Genomic DNA, 18,630 nt, shown 5'->3' with positions numbered 1-18,630 from the left:
GTTTTCAAGGAATTTTTTAAAATAAGTTTACGTGTTGATTAACTTCTTGCAATGTATTCGATTGTTCTGTAATATAAAAAAAATTTAATATTAATACACACACACAGACAGTTAAATGAATAAATAGAAACACAAAAATGTCTCTAATATTACAATGTATTAATTAACACTAATAAAATTGTCATATGAAAGATGAAATTATATATATTTTACATAGCTGCCCGTAAATTCAATAAATATTATAAGAACTTTCTTATTTTTCTGAAGTGCGATACATATAATTTTCCAAAGTTATTTTATATATTTTATATATTTTATAAATAATAAGTGAAATATAACTAACCTCTTTCTTCTTCTAATATAATAATTAACATACCATATATATGTGTGTGTGTTGTTCCGTTGCATCATTCGTTTCTTTCTGTAATTGTAGTCGTTCTTTATATCATTCTTTATATGGGTTATCTTGAATATGTATTTTTTCCAAGAATTGTTTTTAAATCGACGTACTGTTGACGCCATGATGACTTTTAAAATGCAGGATACATGTAAAGGAAAATGCTACGAATATAATCCGAATAATCAGTTTCAGAAAAAACTATTTCATAGAAATTATTGTGTTTCACGATATTTAACATTTTATCATCAAATACAGAAGTTAGTTCCTTTTCCAAGATAAAAATACGTTCGTTACTTTCCAAAGATGTTTTAGTATTTCCGGAATCTAAAAAATCTTGTGTTTCTGTGAATTTTAAATGTTTCTGTTGTTGCGTATCGGAAATCTTCAGCGATAGATTCAATTCTTTGTTAGAATTGACGGTATCTGAGTCAAATTTATAAAAAAGTAAAGGGGGATATTGTTGTAGAGAGAGAAGAAAAGGATATTTCTTACTTTTCTTCTTTTGTGTCTGGATTATTAATTGTATTATTTATCAATTTTTGTTCTATCAAAAGAATTTATTTTGAAGAATAAATTAAATGCATTTTGCAAAATTCTTAAATCTGGTATGTTTCTCTCTTCTTGTAATTAAAATGCGTCAATCTTCAGATACATTACGCTGCGCGCTTTCTGTTCAAAAATTAGACCAAACGATAAGAATTTAATCAAACCAAATCATGTATATATAACAATAATATTTATAGTTGTATAGTAAGCCTCTTAACATTTATTAATAAAAAATATTATATGCAAAATAGTTTTCAGAGATCAAATATAAATGAACTACCGAGTAAATTATAATAGTTTGAATAAACAAAATATTTTTTAACAAGCTAATAAACAAATATAAATTTTAAAGTGTAACACAGGCAATAAGAGCCAAATCGCGGATGACAATGCGTTATTTCAACGAAACTAAATTTTTTCGTTAGAATTAAATACCTGTGCACAAGGCACCAAATTTTACTTGGTCACGGCCAAGATTTAAAATTGGAATAATCTCTACAAGAGATTTAATTCCATACATCCTCTGTTCCCCCCTAAGGAAATAAATGTAAGAGAAAAATATAGATCCGAAAGTCGCTGAATCGGGAATCGAACCCGAGACCTTTCGCTTGCCGGGCGACTGCTCTTCCAACTGAGATTCCCAACTCGATTCCCGATTCAGCGACTTTCGGATCTATATTTTTCTCTCGCATTTATTTCCTTAGGGGGAAACAGGGGATGTATGGAATTAAATCTCTTGTAGAGATTATTCCAATTTTAAATCTTGGCCGTGACCAAGTAAAATTTGGTGCCTTATGCACAGGTATTTAATTCTAACGAAAAAATTTAGTTTCGTTGAAATAACGCACTGTCATCCGCGATTTGGCTCTTATTGCCTGTCTTACACTTTAAAATTTATATTTATATTACAGAGCCTTGTTAAACTCTTAACAAACAAATATATGAGTATGTAAAAATGTAAATATAAAACTCGTTAAGTGTAGTGGCAATAATTATTACAATGGTGTAAACATGCTTCTATTATTAATGTTAATTAATATTATGCTTATCTGAATTATTTGAGTCGGACACGACGTGCACACGTCGACGCATAAGGAAAGGGACGAACAGTCAAAAAACGCGATAACATTTTTTTAATACGTATTATAATAGTATATGTAAAAGTATGTTTGTAAAACTTGTACAAAATTATTACTTAGAATTCTAAATTCCAATGTGCATTTCAACATCTTCAATTTTGTTATCAAAGTTCTTATTAGAAAGTAATTTATCATTTAATTGCACGGTTTCATATTTCAATTCATCCTCTATCTTTTCAATATCAATATCATTTACATTAAAAGTGTAATCAGGCATGTTAAAATTGTATTTTGAAATATCGGCTGGCTTAAAATTATTAAGTGCATTAAAAATAATCCTTTCTTGACGCCTAATTTCAGAGTCATTTTCAGAATTATCTGAATCAATCTTTTTGATTTTGAAGTAAGATTGATTATGTATTTTATTTTTTTCTGAAATAAAAGCATCAATAATCTCCGTGTTCTCAATCGTATCCTCCAATGATGGATTTCTTCTCTTTCTTTTTAGATTCTTGTTAGATTCTGATATGTCTTCCGGTCCACTTTGTAGATTATCTGCAGAAGTAGGGGGCGCATTCAACCATTCAAAACTAGATATCGAAGATTTTGCAGTATTTGGCATTTTATCATCTGATAATATTGATCCATCTTGAAAATCAATAAAACTTTGAATCAAATGTTCTGAAGACATACCAGAAGATTCAGACGATTGATTAGGTGGGTCTATAACAGAATCTGATTCTGAAGATGCATTGATTTGTTCATCAGTCCCATCTTTTGAAGAACTTTTTTCACTATGATCGTCTTGTATCGCAAATTGTTTAGTCGTTTCGAGAAATATTTGTTCCAGATCTTGTACACTCATCTTCTTCAAATTTTTTGTCAAATCTTCGGCATCTTTTGTATCTTGTACGATTGACATCCGTGTATCAAAATTCTTATCGCTTTTGGACGACATATTGCTATCATACGCACCATATTTATCTTCATTAAACCTTTCTAGTCTTAATAATGACATCAATAATAACACATTACAAGCGTTATTTTTTCTTTTTTTTGAGGATTCTTCTATTGATCCAATTTGAGAAGCAAAAGCACATTGAATCAAATGTTCTGAGGACATACCAGAAGATTCAGACGATTGATTAGGTGGATATATAACAAAATCTGATTGTGAAGATGCATTGATTTGTTCATCAGTCCCATCTTTCGAAGAACTTTTTTCACTATGATCGTCTTGTACCGCAAATTGTTCAGACATATCGAGAAATATCTGTTCCGGATCTTGTGCACTATTCTTCATATCGACATATGGATCATACGCATTATTATTATCTTCATTAAAAAATAATGGCCATAAATTATCATCAACGTTATTTTTAATTTTTTTTGAGGATTCTTCTATTGATCCAATTTGAGAAGCAAAAGAACTTTGAATCAAATATTCTGAGGACATATCAGAAGATTCATGCGATTGATTAGGTGAGTACATAACAAAATCTGATTGTGAAGATGCATTGATTTGTTCATCAGTCCCATCTTTCGAAGAACTTTTTTCACTATGATCGTCTTGTACCGCAAATTGTTCAGACATATCGAGAAATATCTGTTCCGGATCTTGTGCACTATTCTTCAAACTTTTTGTCAAATCTTCGGCATCTTCAACTTTTGGAATCATAACATTAGGTCGTACACTTTCGATTTCATTGAATGCATTTGGAGCACGATCTTCTTGATTTAACATCAAAGGATTAACATTTTCAGTAAAATCATTGTTAATTGCAAACTTGTTTAAGTCAATAATCGCTATATTGTTTTCAAGAAATTGTTTCCTGATATTAGATTCTTCGTTGTTATTAAAGGTAATATCGCTGTTTTCGAGCGGAAAATTTCCCCATGACATTATTATCTTCAAAAGTTTTTTGTCTTCTGACGATGTCATCAGTGGATTATTGATGTCACTTGCTTCCATTATATTCTTATTTCCCCATGACATTATTATCTTCAAAAGTTTTTTGTCTTCTGACGATGTCATCAGTGGATTATTGATGTCACTTGCTTCCATTATATTCTTATTTGACATGCTAATAGAATTCTGCGTACTCGTTTGCATACTGCTGTCTACATCTATTTCAATTGTCTTGCTTGGCATTAAATCTGGTTCTTTCAATCCTTTTAGAAAATTATTATTTAGCTCATCTGTAATTTCAGGTTTGACAAATGTCGCAGACATTTTTTCAGTTGGATGTGATTTCTGTATTTTGGACACTAGTGGTAAATATCTTTCACGAGTGATATCTGCAGTCTCATTTTCCGTTACTCGGAAATTATAATTCTGTAAGATCATGTAACAACCCCATCCGAGGAATAACGTTAATTGTAACAAAAATATCAATCTGATGCATCGTGTCCATTGCTTGCAACAATTGGTGTTATATTTGAGCTTACTTATAAATTCTTGTTTCTCCTGTTGTAATCCTTCTTCTAAAGTTTCTACGTCTTTTCCTATATAAATTTAAATTTTTATCTATTTATACATCTTATTAATAAAATGATAAAAAAATTATATTTTAATAAACATACGTATGTAATTCAAGATAAAAGAATATACGTTATAAAAAATATATATAATGGACTATGCCCAGTTTTATAGAAAAAATTGGGCTCCTAGTGAACAGCAATGAGACATGGCTAGAATTTTATGGCATCAATAAAAGAGATTAAGAACTTCCATTGACAGGTCCTTCTGAGGAGTCCCCTTAGTGCTAGAGCTATCTATGTTCGCTATTATCATCATGTATCACTATCTTATCTGAGGTTTTATCGTTGTTTTCTGCATCGGATTGTACCAAAGACATTGAAGTAATATGTCTAGAATGTATTTGGTACAAGTTCATTAATCCGGCTAAGCCCCTGAACACGATCTATGCCGTCATGTCCAAGAAATTCGGATTTTATTCTTGTGACGGCGATGCTTCTGAAGGGGAAAAATGAAACTGCAATTAAGCAATTAAAAGCTTCTGTTTCGTACTTTGTGAGTGCCCCTCTATCGATTAACATGTAATTCATGACTGTTCATTCGGGGGCCCAAACTGGGCATAGTTCTTTCTTTCTTATATATATATATATATATATATATATATATATATATATAATAAATTTAAAAATGAGCATGCGCGATAATAATTTTTTATATTACAAAACAATTTTTTTTGTAATAATTAGAGAAATGAAATATAAAAATAAAAATATGAATATTATATAAATGCAGACTACACTTTTGTATAAATAAGACTACACTTATAGATTTTATTACTATTTTAATATTTTAATTAATTATTTTATTATTTTATTTTATTATTATAATTATGGTATATGTAAAGAAAATCACACTTTTATATTTAATTATGATATATATATAAAGAGAATCACATTTTTATATTAAAAAACGAGAATATATATTAATAATTAATTTATTCTCACCATCTTTCCACTCCTTCATGATAAACACGTGAGTATTCACAAACTGAACAATTCTTACTGACAAGAAATGGTTAAATGTTTAGCGCAGTAGTATGAATAAATCTTGATCCGTCAAAGTAGCGTACAGAAGTGAAGAGTCGCGATAAAAACTGTCCCCCACTATGTCTTACGAGGAACTTTTTGGGGTCATCGTTTATCTTTCCCGGGTCATCACGCTGATGACTTCGTGCCTTGTTGTCAACAAAGCCTCATCAATTCATCTTGCTATTTACAAATTTAAACTATATTTAATATGAAAGATGTAAAAATTTAAAGAAATGTAATTTAAATTTATGCATTACATAATATTTATAAAGTTTGTTAAGATTGATTATAAGACTGTCAATTGAAAGCAATAAATGTACTATAAATTATCTTCCTCCAATCAATTATTATATTTTTTTTGCTTCTCTTTTAATTGCTGATATATATGTTACATGAGATTTGTTTTAATTTAAGAGTAACAAATGGGCAAAGAGCATGATCTTGGTGTAAAGTTGTAATAAAGCAATAATAGCAATCAGTTGTCAAACATTTCAGTTATTATTTAACCATCTTCAGTGACAAACTTTAGAACAGCAGTGATATCAGTCCAAAAACAACGATTTATGTCGACATATTAAACGGAATTCTGTTTAATATGTCGACATAAATCGTTGTTTTTTGACTGATATCACTGCTGTTCTAAAGTTTGTCACTGAAGATCTATGTCGACATATTAAACGGAATACCATTTAACATAGATTATTTGTGATATAATTAACGCGATATAAACAGACGAAAAATGAGACTATATATGAACATGTGATTTAAATACTATCATTTTCGGCTAATAAGATTGATTAAAGAAAAATGCGTAGTTAGGGTTCCGTTGGGCGTAATAAGGAATTCCGTTTAATATGTCGACATAGATCGTTGTTTGTTGACTGATATCACTGCTGTTCTAAAGTTTGTCACTGAAGATGGTTAAATAATAACCGAAACATTTGACAACTAATTGCTGTTATTGCTTTATTACAACTTTACACCAAGATCGTGTACGTGCTCTTTGCCCATTTGTTACTCTTTAATTATTATTTATTGAGCCTAACTAATAAAAAGCGTGCTAACTTATTTTATTTACTATATAATACATATATAGAAAAATTAAAATATTAAAAACAAAATTTGTGATAAGAAAAATTAAAGCAACACACAGAATATTATTTTCATATTTTACTCTCGTAAAATCGATCGACACATTTCTTCATACTTTCAGTCTCTGTTAATCAGATCGCAATAAGATCGTGGTTAGATAATTAGGTCTCTATTACCACAATTGTGATATAATTAACGCGATATAAACAGACGAAAAATGAGACTATATATGAACAACATGTGATTTAAATATTATCATTTCCGGCCAATAAGATTGATTAAAGAAAAATTGCGTACTTAGGGTTCCGTTGGGCGTGATAAAGAAACTAAATAGTCGACACGCGAGCCACGTCGGCTATATTCATTAAGACCGTTTTTACTGAGCGAGCAATGCTCTATGAGGTAAGCTTCCAATGACGTCACTAGTGAATTCAAGACATAATGACGTGGTAAAACGAAAAGAGAAGAGAGGTCAAGGCATATTATTCAAGTATATATCCTTCGTGCAATCGACTATAACGTATAGAGTGCTCTTATCAAACTGGTAACGTCGCCTCCGCATCATAGAAGAAAATTAACGGGTTAGGGTTACTGCGAAAGTAATTTATAATTTCAATGAATTTCACGGAATAACAATAATCTTTCTGAACATTTTTCAAAAAATTTAAGAATCAGGACATATATTATGATAGAATTATTTTGAAGAGTTAAATTTAACAGCAGTTATTTAAAAATTTTGTCAAACAATATATAAAAATAAAAAAATCACTGATGGATATTGTTTGATTAATATATCTATAAAATTAATAGATACATCCTGTTTGGATATTATTACTGCCTTTGTCGCATGCAAACTCATATGTTCGATCAAGTATTCGAAATTGATTTAATCATTTCTCATTTTTATGCTTCAAGATTGACGTCAAATATAGTGTGTAATTCGGCCAATTAATCTTAATTTATAGTTCTAGCTACGTGTTGTCAAGCACTGAATCATCGAGCAGTCATATTGTGGCCATATAGTTCACATCTCGGAGCTTTTGTTCCTTGTGAGTTGTACCATAGGCAATCCAGCGCCTATTCAATGCAGCTGTACGTGGTCGACGAACATTATGCGTCTCGCCAATGCAGATACGAGAGCTCATTACATTGACATTATTCAAAATTAACGTTAGTTCTTTTATCAAAAATCTCAAGATTGAAGACAATCATTTTCGCTATTATTATCGATGAATTTAATGTTTTTTTTGCCCAACAAAAATTAATTAAAAGAAAAGGAATTGTATATAAAATATTTTTCAAATGCGCACTTTCTGAATTATATACATATATTGTTCTAAACAAATTTAATTATAATGATACTAAAAAAATTATAACTAAGGAAAAAATATTTCACAATTTTACTTTAGCGTGCTGCGTCTATCTTTGATATTACAATTTGAATAATGCACTTCGAGCAACCTCGTGATCTTTTGTACCCTTCTACACCTGTACAATCTCCATTTGTACGACCTAAGCAGAATTACTACTTATACTATGTGACACAGATATAAAATCAGATTAAAAAAAATTACTCCTAACGATTGTAGTAATAGTGTACTGATTTTATCAAAATATGTGGTTGACAATTTGCTTAAGCAGATAACTATATCTTCTTAATTTAATTATATATGGTTAAAAATATAAAATGTTCTTGATACATATAAGCAATTCATATTTTATTAATATTTTGGTTTTAAATAATTAATGCAAATTTTTTATATTATTATGCACATTGACAAAGCACTGAAAAGGCGAGAACTTTGACTTTTAAAGTTTTAAACATGTGCTGACTGTTGCCTACCCTAAACGCAATTTACACGATTTCATAAAATACTTGATATAAAATTCAACTTCAAATTGAATTTACTAATTTAGCTGTGTGTGATAATAATGTTTATTGACCATTATAGTAATTAATTTAGTCAGTTAATAAATAATTAGTAGTTTTGTTTTCTTCAAATAAAATTTTTCATTAAAGATAATTTAATAAAACGAATTAAATAAAACTCATTTTTATACTCAAATATTAGCATATGTAATATATTTACATGTATAAGTTTATATGTATATCTATATACACACAGTTTAGTAAAAATGTTAAGTAAAATATATTTAAGTAAAAATCTCGTAAATTTTGCATATATATTTTCTCTATTTTTATAAAATAAATCTTTCCCGGTTATATTATATGTATTACTCAACACAATATGTCGACTAAATTGCAAAAAATTCGATACATGTACATGCACATCATGATATATGTTCTCTAATTTATCAATATGTAACGAAAACGTACTGAATGAAAATGTCATGCATATATACAAAATTAAATCGTGAAATGTGAATTTTAAACGGTGTTGAATAGCTGTCACAGATGGCACAAAGGTACACGTAAAAACAGGGAAATTCAATTATGAAATTGCTACAGATGCAAAGATAATATCAATCGATCATAATAGCATAACACAAAGACAAGGATAAAAACAATAAGCGTTAAAAAATCGATGTCAAATGATATTTAGGGATTACAAATTCTTTTCAGCGTGAATTACTAATTAACCGATTATCATATCACAAAAAAATTTTATATTATATATAAATCAATGTGTGTCTTTAAAAATCAATACTTAAAATTTTTAATGACTTTCTAAGTAAATGTTAATATTCATAAGCAATATTTAGCATTATTGCTAATCACAATTCCAAAGACAAAGTTCAGGAAACATGTATATACTTCAACGGTTCAAATTTATTGTATATTTATATATTATACGTTATATTAAATGCAGTTTTTTTTTTAATTTTATCTCTTGTCAAAATTAATTGTTTTAGGAGAGAATTAAGCACTAAATGTGAGTTTTTACATATAAATAGGTTGTTATAGATAAATATAAAAATTTAAAAAATAAAAATTTCAAGAGACTTTATCTGTACTTTTATCATATATAATATATAAATGAGAATCCAAGAAGAAATCCAAAATGTTCGTTTACCTGTTATTCGCGCGGTCAAGTAACGAAGGGATGCGAAAGGTCACACGCCAACCAGATGGACAACCGATAGAGGTCCGACCTGGCTTCTTTCTTCGTGAAATGGGTCAGAACTCGCTCACGCGGATAGGAAGTGACGCTACTACAAAGATCGCGGACATGAAATTCGAAGTTTTAACACACGGTTAGATCGTCGAATCTTAAATCTTCTTGAACTTTCTGATATTGTAAATTGCTGATATAATTAAATTCAAATTGAAATTGTAAAGCGACATAACACTTAAAAATTAAAAGTTAAAATTATTGATGCTATAGGTATTATTATCTCTCTTTTCGCGATGATTATTTCTCTGGATGTGTTATTTTATATTACAAGCAATTATCATGAAGAAAATGTGTACCTTAAGGTTTGAAATACTAATGTCATAATAGTTATATCCATAATTTTATTTACACACTAGAGATGAATTTAATCTTATTAGCCTTGAAAAATATATCGTAAGAATTTCTAATTAATTTGATAACATAATTTTATAATCTGATAACAATTTTATTATATATAAATTTTAATAATAATTCAGAACAATTTTATTATCAAATAGTATAAGATTGTAATATGATTCATAGAACAATTATTTTTTGTTTTGCTCACGATTTCTTGAAGAAACAGTTAAAAGGCGTAACCAACCATTGCAATGATACACCTACAAAGTCACATTGATATTATCTATAAGTTACAAAGAAAACGTAACGCAAAGTTCACACAAAAATTATGACTTGTGGCTAATAGCTTTGCGTTTCTCGCACTGTGAAATATTCCGGCTACATACAAGTATGACGGATACACGCGTGGTTAATGTAGTGCAACAAAAAAAAATAATAAACGAATTTAAAGATCTGATAATGCGGCTGGTTGCACCGTAATTCTCCGTGTAATAATTCTCGGTATAATTTCAGACCACGAGCTTGCACGAGCGCACCAATCTAGGACAAGCACCGTCGAGAATTCGTGTTTGATATCTCATCGTTCTCCGCGTGCGTCCGTGACGAAAATCACTGTTGAGAAAGTCGTCAGCGCTAAGAAATTTCAGAGTTAGTCCACGATCTGTAAGTGCAAATTGCAGACGTCGTGCTGAGCGCCCTGGGCAAGCATCAATTCTTATTCACCCCCGGTAACGCGGAACGGACGTCGTATTTCGTGTCGCAGCGATTTTCTTGCGACCCGCGTATACATATCGGATCGCGTGTCCAACATTACCCGCCCTTATGTGTCATGCGTTATATTATACAGTGTTAACGGAGGCCAAGGTCGCAATACCGACCAGTCCTGAGACTACGCAACGATTCATCGGTCGAGAAAATCGGTTTCGACCAGGCTTCGATCAAATCGAGAAATATCCGTCGAAAGAAATGCCTTTCACATTGTATACACATATTGATTTCTAAAAATTATTATTTTCTCTTTTTTTTAAGAAGGTCCAAATGCAACATGATCAATAATACATATAAAATATAAAAATATAAAATAATTTTTTGTATATGTTTAAAATTTTTTAAATATTACTTATATAAAAAAATTACTCTAAAATCTTTACGCGATTATAACATTTTATATTAATTAAGAGTTTAACTAGGCTCTGTAATATATAAATATAAATTTAACATATATAAGATAGGCAATAAGAGCCAAATCGCGGATGACAGTGCGTTATTCTAAACGAAACTAAATTTTTTCGTTAGAATTAAATACCTGTGCACAAGGCACCAAATTTTTACTTGGACACGGCCAAGATATAAAATTGGAATAATCTCTACAAGAGATTTTTAATTCCATGTATCCCCTATTCCCCCTAAAGAAATAAAGTGCGAGAGAAAAATATAGATGCGAAAGTCGCAGAATCGGGAATCGAACCCGAGACCTTTCGCTTGCCGGGCGACTGCTCTTCCAACTGAGCTATTCAGATCCTTTCGATTCTATACTTTTCTCTGTTATATATATTAATGTTGGTAAATAAACGCCTTTAAGCCAGCGTGTATAAATTAAGAGTTTAACTAGGCTCTGTAATATATAAATATAAATTTAACATATATAAGATAGGCAATAAGAGCCAAATCGCGGATGACAGTGCGTTATTCTAAACGAAACTAAATTTTTTCGTTAGAATTAAATACCTGTGCACAAGGCACCAAATTTTTACTTGGACACGGCCAAGATATAAAATTGGAATAATCTCTACAAGAGATTTTTAATTCCATGTATCCCCTATTCCCCCTAAAGAAATAAAGTGCGAGAGAAAAATATAGATCCGAAAGTCGCAGAATCGGGAATCGAACCCGAGACCTTTCGCTTGCCGGGCGACTGCTCTTCCAACTGAGCTATTCAGATCCTTTCGATTCTATACTTTTCTCTGTTATATATATTAATGTTGGTAAATAAACGCCTTTAAGCCAGCGTGTATCAATTAAGAGTTTAACTAGGCTCTGTAATATATAAATATAAATTTAACATATATAAGATAGGCAATAAGAGCCAAATCGCGGATGACAGTGCGTTATTCTAAACGAAACTAAATTTTTTCGTTAGAATTAAATACCTGTGCACAAGGCACCAAATTTTTACTTGGACACGGCCAAGATATAAAATTGGAATAATCTCTACAAGAGATTTTTAATTCCATGTATCCCCTATTCCCCCTAAAGAAATAAAGTGCGAGAGAAAAATATAGATCCGAAAGTCGCAGAATCGGGAATCGAACCCGAGACCTTTCGCTTGCCGGGCGACTGCTCTTCCAACTGAGCTATTCAGATCCTTTCGATTCTATACTTTTCTCTGTTATATATATTAATGTTGGTAAATAAACGCCTTTAAGCCAGCGTGTATAAATTAAGAGTTTAACTAGGCTCTGTAATATATAAATATAAATTTAACATATATAAGATAGGCAATAAGAGCCAAATCGCGGATGACAGTGCGTTATTCTAAACGAAACTAAATTTTTTCGTTAGAATTAAATACCTGTGCACAAGGCACCAAATTTTTACTTGGACACGGCCAAGATATAAAATTGGAATAATCTCTACAAGAGATTTTTAATTCCATGTATCCCCTATTCCCCCTAAAGAAATAAAGTGCGAGAGAAAAATATAGATCCGAAAGTCGCAGAATCGGGAATCGAACCCGAGACCTTTCGCTTGCCGGGCGACTGCTCTTCCAACTGAGCTATTCAGATCCTTTCGATTCTATACTTTTCTCTGTTATATATATTAATGTTGGTAAATAAACGCCTTTAAGCCAGCGTGTATAAATTAAGAGTTTAACTAGGCTCTGTAATATATAAATATAAATTTAACATATATAAGATAGGCAATAAGAGCCAAATCGCGGATGACAGTGCTTTATATATTACAGAGCCTAGTTAAACTCTTAATTTATACACGCTGGCTTAAAGGCGTTTATTTACCAACATTAATATATATAACAGAGAAAAGTATAGAATCGAAAGGATCTGAATAGCTCAGTTGGAAGAGCAGTCGCCCGGCAAGCGAAAGGTCTCGGGTTCGATTCCCGATTCTGCGACTTTCGGATCTATATTTTTCTCTCGCACTTTATTTCTTTAGGGGGAATAGGGGATACATGGAATTAAAAATCTCTTGTAGAGATTATTCCAATTTTATATCTTGGCCGTGTCCAAGTAAAAATTTGGTGCCTTGTGCACAGGTATTTAATTCTAACGAAAAAATTTAGTTTCGTTTAGAATAACGCACTGTCATCCGCGATTTGGCTCTTATTGCCTATCTTATATATGTTAAATTTATATTTATATATTACAGAGCCTAGTTAAACTCTTAATTTATACACGCTGGCTTAAAGGCGTTTATTTACCAACATTAATATATATAACAGAGAAAAGTATAGAATCGAAAGGATCTGAATAGCTCAGTTGGAAGAGCAGTCGCCCGGCAAGCGAAAGGTCTCGGGTTCGATTCCCGATTCTGCGACTTTCGGATCTATATTTTTCTCTCGCACTTTATTTCTTTAGGGGGAATAGGGGATACATGGAATTAAAAATCTCTTGTAGAGATTATTCCAATTTTATATCTTGGCCGTGTCCAAGTAAAAATTTGGTGCCTTGTGCACAGGTATTTAATTCTAACGAAAAAATTTAGTTTCGTTTAGAATAACGCACTGTCATCCGCGATTTGGCTCTTATTGCCTATCTTATATATGTTAAATTTTATATTAAATTTTTTCTTAAGAACTATATTTAATATACAGAATTTAATTTTGATCTGATATAATAAAACTAGATAAAATAACATTTAAAAATTGTAGTGATTTATGATGTGATTATGAGTCTTACAAGCTTACAGATATCACTAAAAATAATTTTGTAACTTAAATTAAATTCTAGAGATATGCTGATAGCGTTTCATATGGCAGAAAGTGAACGTTGGAAAAGACGATTACGTTTAGGTGTTCGTTAAACTTGCGCACATTCTTTATCAGATTCCGACGGGGTTGCCGCAAAATATGACGTACGATCGTATTTGCAGAATAAGTATTTTTAAGGCGCATGCCCAACATTATTCTATGTTTATATGTGATTGCCATACATTTTATTTTTACGTTTTATGAAATGGCGCTTGTTGCCAGCAATTATTATTTAAATGAATTTCGCATGTCGGGCACGCAGCGTGACGCAGCGTTTTTATGAATTTATTAACATCTGCTTATGACGAAAAAATTTACACGTAATAACAGACACGAAAGGAATAAAGCTTCGTTCTCGATTTATGCTCAAGTTATACTTTTACAACGACCTCATCATGTAGTCCGCTCGATTGGCCATAATTTATCACCTCGCTCGAAATGAGCAATTTTTTACTGCCGCATACAGCTTATAAAACATTTAAATTAATATAAAATTGCAATAAAAAATAAATTGTTTGAATGACATAAAGTTGTAATAATAATTTATTTATTTGAATAATATAAAATTGAAATTAAATTGCTACTTATGATCGTTACATTTCTTAAGAAAAATAATGTAATTCTGCGCATTTATATATTCATAACGCAGTATAAATAATCGAATAGCTTTATCGATACATGTATGCGTACATATATATTGTATATACATTTTATTTCGTAAAAGTATAAAGAAGAAGTATGTGTTGCCATCTACCAAAAGAATCGTAAACTTACTATTTCAATACAATATAATTCAGAACAAGTTCAACTTTACTAAAATATTAAAATTGCAAAGTAACTCAATAAGTTATGAAATATTAATCGCCGATAATTTTTATATTATATTAGTATATTAATTCATAAAAATTATAAAAATTATTTTTATTTTATTTTTATTTTAAAGCTAATAGTTATAATGTTATAAAATGTATAATTGAAATTTATTATCATTATAAAATTATAAATATTTTCATTCTTCGCATATCGAATTTAATATATTTGATAGATAGTGTATTTTCAGTGAGAGTTCCTCAATTAATATTACACATTTTATTTGTTTTATATTATGTCAATCTGTCATTAATTTTACCTGAAAGAATTTGTATTATATCATATAAATATATTCCACCTTTTTACATGTCCTGCATATGAAGGAAATTAAAATGTTCGTGTATACAAATTCTTTCTGTATATCATATCATCTTACTTTACAATATGCAACACGTGGAGAATCGAATTTGGATAGTAGCCAGAAATTTTCCTTAGAAGCTCAAATACACGTTTATCTCAGAAATAATGCAATTATCATTCGTTGATATCCAGACGGATCTGAAAATTTGTAGAGAGTAACGAATAGTTCCGCGGAAGTTCGCTGATGCCAGAGCCCAGATTTTTCTTCTTTCTTTCAATATTTTATATCAATATTTCATTAAAATCTATCTATTTTATATTTTTAATTTATATAAATTTCCTACAATTTTCTATTTATATAAATTTATATAAATTTTTTTAAATATTAAGAAATGCGACATAAATGTTTATTAGATATAAAAACATCATCATCAATTATATCAAAATTAATGTGCTATTATATTATTTTACTTTCTAAGTATTGTATAATGGAGTACAATAATATATAATACAAGTATACCATGCCAAAATTTATAAATTCTTCTTAGACACAAAAGTTTAATATATCAATTTACCATATAACTTATTATTGAGAATGTTTATTATTGAAAATATAAAAATTATCATATTAAATTCAATAAATTGTGCACATTTTTTGACACTATATTAAATTATAAATATCTTTTATAAAAATAATATTTATTTAATTACTGCAATGAACAAGTACAATGTATTTTATCTGCACTGATTAACGCGCTACAATAAAAATGTTTTAAAGAAGTATTTTATATGGTCTGCTGTATTAATTTAGGATAGCTCCAACCAAACGACAGATCGGGACTGAAGGGCGCGATACGTTCGAGGGGTTGATGCGTAAAGGAGAAATATACCGCTTACCACCTAGCGACGCCGGTATCGATCAGCCCCACACGCGTACGTTCTAACAGCGTCGAATATTTGGCGACGAATATCTCGATGATTATCTATCTAGATTGGTTTATATTTCCTTTAAAATATGATAAAATCTTTCATAATTATTTAAAATACATGTCTAGCTGATAAACACGCGCCTTTCTAAGACTCAAGATATTTTAGGGTGCATTTATTATATTCCAAGTATAATAAAAGCATAATCTAAAAACAACTTCTCTTAAAGTTATATTATATATAATATTTATACATGGAAAAGAAAGAGATTGTATTTTTACATTATTTTAAAGAATGATACGCGCTGTACTTTATATAGTTTGTATAAATTATATTAAATGAAGACAAAGAAGATACGTCGTAGAAATTTTTTTATTTTATAATTAGAATTATCTATGCTAAAAAAGTTGTTTTATAACGTTGCAAATGGTGATATCAATTAATTTTATTAATTTATATAAGTAGTATTTAAATGGACTATTTCCATGAATAAATTAATACATTAATCTTTTAATATATTCGTCTACCACATATTTAGAACATTTTACGACAATTACACTTTATTTACAATTCTTTGTATAATTTATGTTGGATTGATGGAAAAGCATATTGTTTTCTTATGCTCTGCAGAATTCTTTATTCATCTTTATATATAAAACTCACAATAAAATTTGTGACGTGAATTTTTTAAGAGAAAGGGCCTAGCCGGGTAAGCATGTAAAATCCCCCGCATGTATCAAGTCCAAATTGGTATCATATATTGGCACCTATGAGACACAAAATTCCTTCAAGTCTCAACCTTGAAAACGTATTTTTGTAGGAGTTATGGAGGGAGAAAGAAAAATAAATGCAATTATTGATTTGTGAGCGGCGAGGGGACTCACAATAAAAAAGCACCCCGTAATATAAAAGGCGAGGAAAAATATATTGTTCATTATTACATATAAATATAAGTTCTAGATTTGCCAACAACGTTGCTGATGAAAGGCAGATAAAAAAGGGTTGTTTCTGAAAAAAATAGTCGGCAAGAACAGAGTACCATAACGGTACACAGTTACACAGTGTCCTGAGTACGATTTTTATTTTTTTTCACTATGTTGCACCACTTCAAAAAATTTGAAAAAAAATATATGTTGAAAAGGACATCTAAAGGAATATTTATAAAAAAAATGGTGGGTGTCAATATAAAACATAACCTCAAAAATAATTTTTGAAACATTCAGAAATTTTTTTAGACCTCTTATTTTTGTCCAAAAATTTTTTTCAAAATTTCTTTTAAATTGTCCCATTGACCTACATATTTTTTGCTTATCAAAATCGGTCAAGCCATTTACGAGAAAAATTACTTTTTTTATTTTTCTTTCTCCTTCCATAACTCCTACAAATATACGTTTTCGAGGTTGAGACTTGGAGGAATTTTGTATCTCATAGATGCCAATATATGATACCAATTTGGACTTGATACATGCGGGGGCAGATTTTACATGTTTACCCGGCTAGGCTCTTTCATTAATATCTTTTCAAAAAATAGATTAGTCGATTTTAAGTCTGCTATTAATGCAGACAACGATCGGCCGAAATATTGATTAGAGCCAAAACACGTTCTCCGTATTCCAATCGTTAATTTTATCGGTAAACGGCCGTCGATCACCCATGACATTTTGACATGTACATGCATCGGTGAAAGGTCATACGCGAAAAACGGTCTACATTTTGCTATTATTACATTAGTAAAATAAGAACGCGCTATATAAACGATCATGAGAGAAAAAGCTAAGCGGACAAAAATGGCAAAGACGTGAATTGCAACGAAAAAAAAAAAAAAATTCCCGCCCCGTTGAGCTGCAATGTGCATGATTATTGAGTTCAAAAGACAAAGGCTGCTCAAGGCTACAGCCTGCAGGAAAAATAAATGTCGCGGGAAAAGAGAAGAAAAAGAACTTGTATCTTTGAAATGAAAAGATGCGCATTAATTTTTGGATTACACTATTTAATCCAATATAATATAAAAAACAATAAAATCTGTTTTTGCAAAAAAATCGATCGGCAAAAGTGCCACAGATGTCTTTATGGTAATCTCGACTATATCACTTTATTTCTGTAACACAACTGACGTTATTCGGTAAGAGAGATTTAACAAGGTAATTCTTACGGTATATATATATATATATATATATATATATATATATATATGTATACTAAGTATGAACTACTGTATGAACGATGATTCTGAATATATTCAGAAACATCGTTCTTACATCATTCTGTCTGCACAGAGCCATTCAATCATAACTGTTGTTCACATAAATCGTGCAACGATGCACGTCTCATGCATCTATTGCTAGACAAGCATTATATAACTCCATATGCATTAAATCAGCAATT

The 18,630-nt window shown here is 30.1% G+C and overlaps 1 protein-coding gene across 1 annotated transcript; it reads right to left on the bottom strand.

The window, feature by feature from the left end:
- Positions 1–936: 936 nt before the first annotated feature.
- LOC114929521 (uncharacterized) lies at positions 937–5,644 on the bottom strand. The gene is made up of 2 exons (XM_029301092.2): positions 5,509–5,644; positions 937–4,530 (listed from the first exon to the last, which is right to left on the bottom strand). The coding sequence occupies exons 1-2, from the start codon at positions 5,525–5,527 to the stop codon at positions 2,150–2,152; spliced, it is 2,400 nt and encodes a 799-aa protein (XP_029156925.2). The 5' UTR covers positions 5,528–5,644; the 3' UTR covers positions 937–2,149.
- Between the last annotated feature and the right edge of the window lie 12,986 nt (positions 5,645–18,630).

Source organism: Nylanderia fulva, unplaced genomic scaffold (assembly GCF_048542155.1).
Source record: "Nylanderia fulva isolate GAGA-0341 unplaced genomic scaffold, ASM4854215v1 Scaffold8, whole genome shotgun sequence".
In the NCBI taxonomy this organism is placed as follows: domain Eukaryota; kingdom Metazoa; phylum Arthropoda; class Insecta; order Hymenoptera; family Formicidae; genus Nylanderia; species Nylanderia fulva.
Note: the sequence above shows the minus strand (reverse complement) of the source record. Positions and strands in the feature narration are given on the sequence as shown.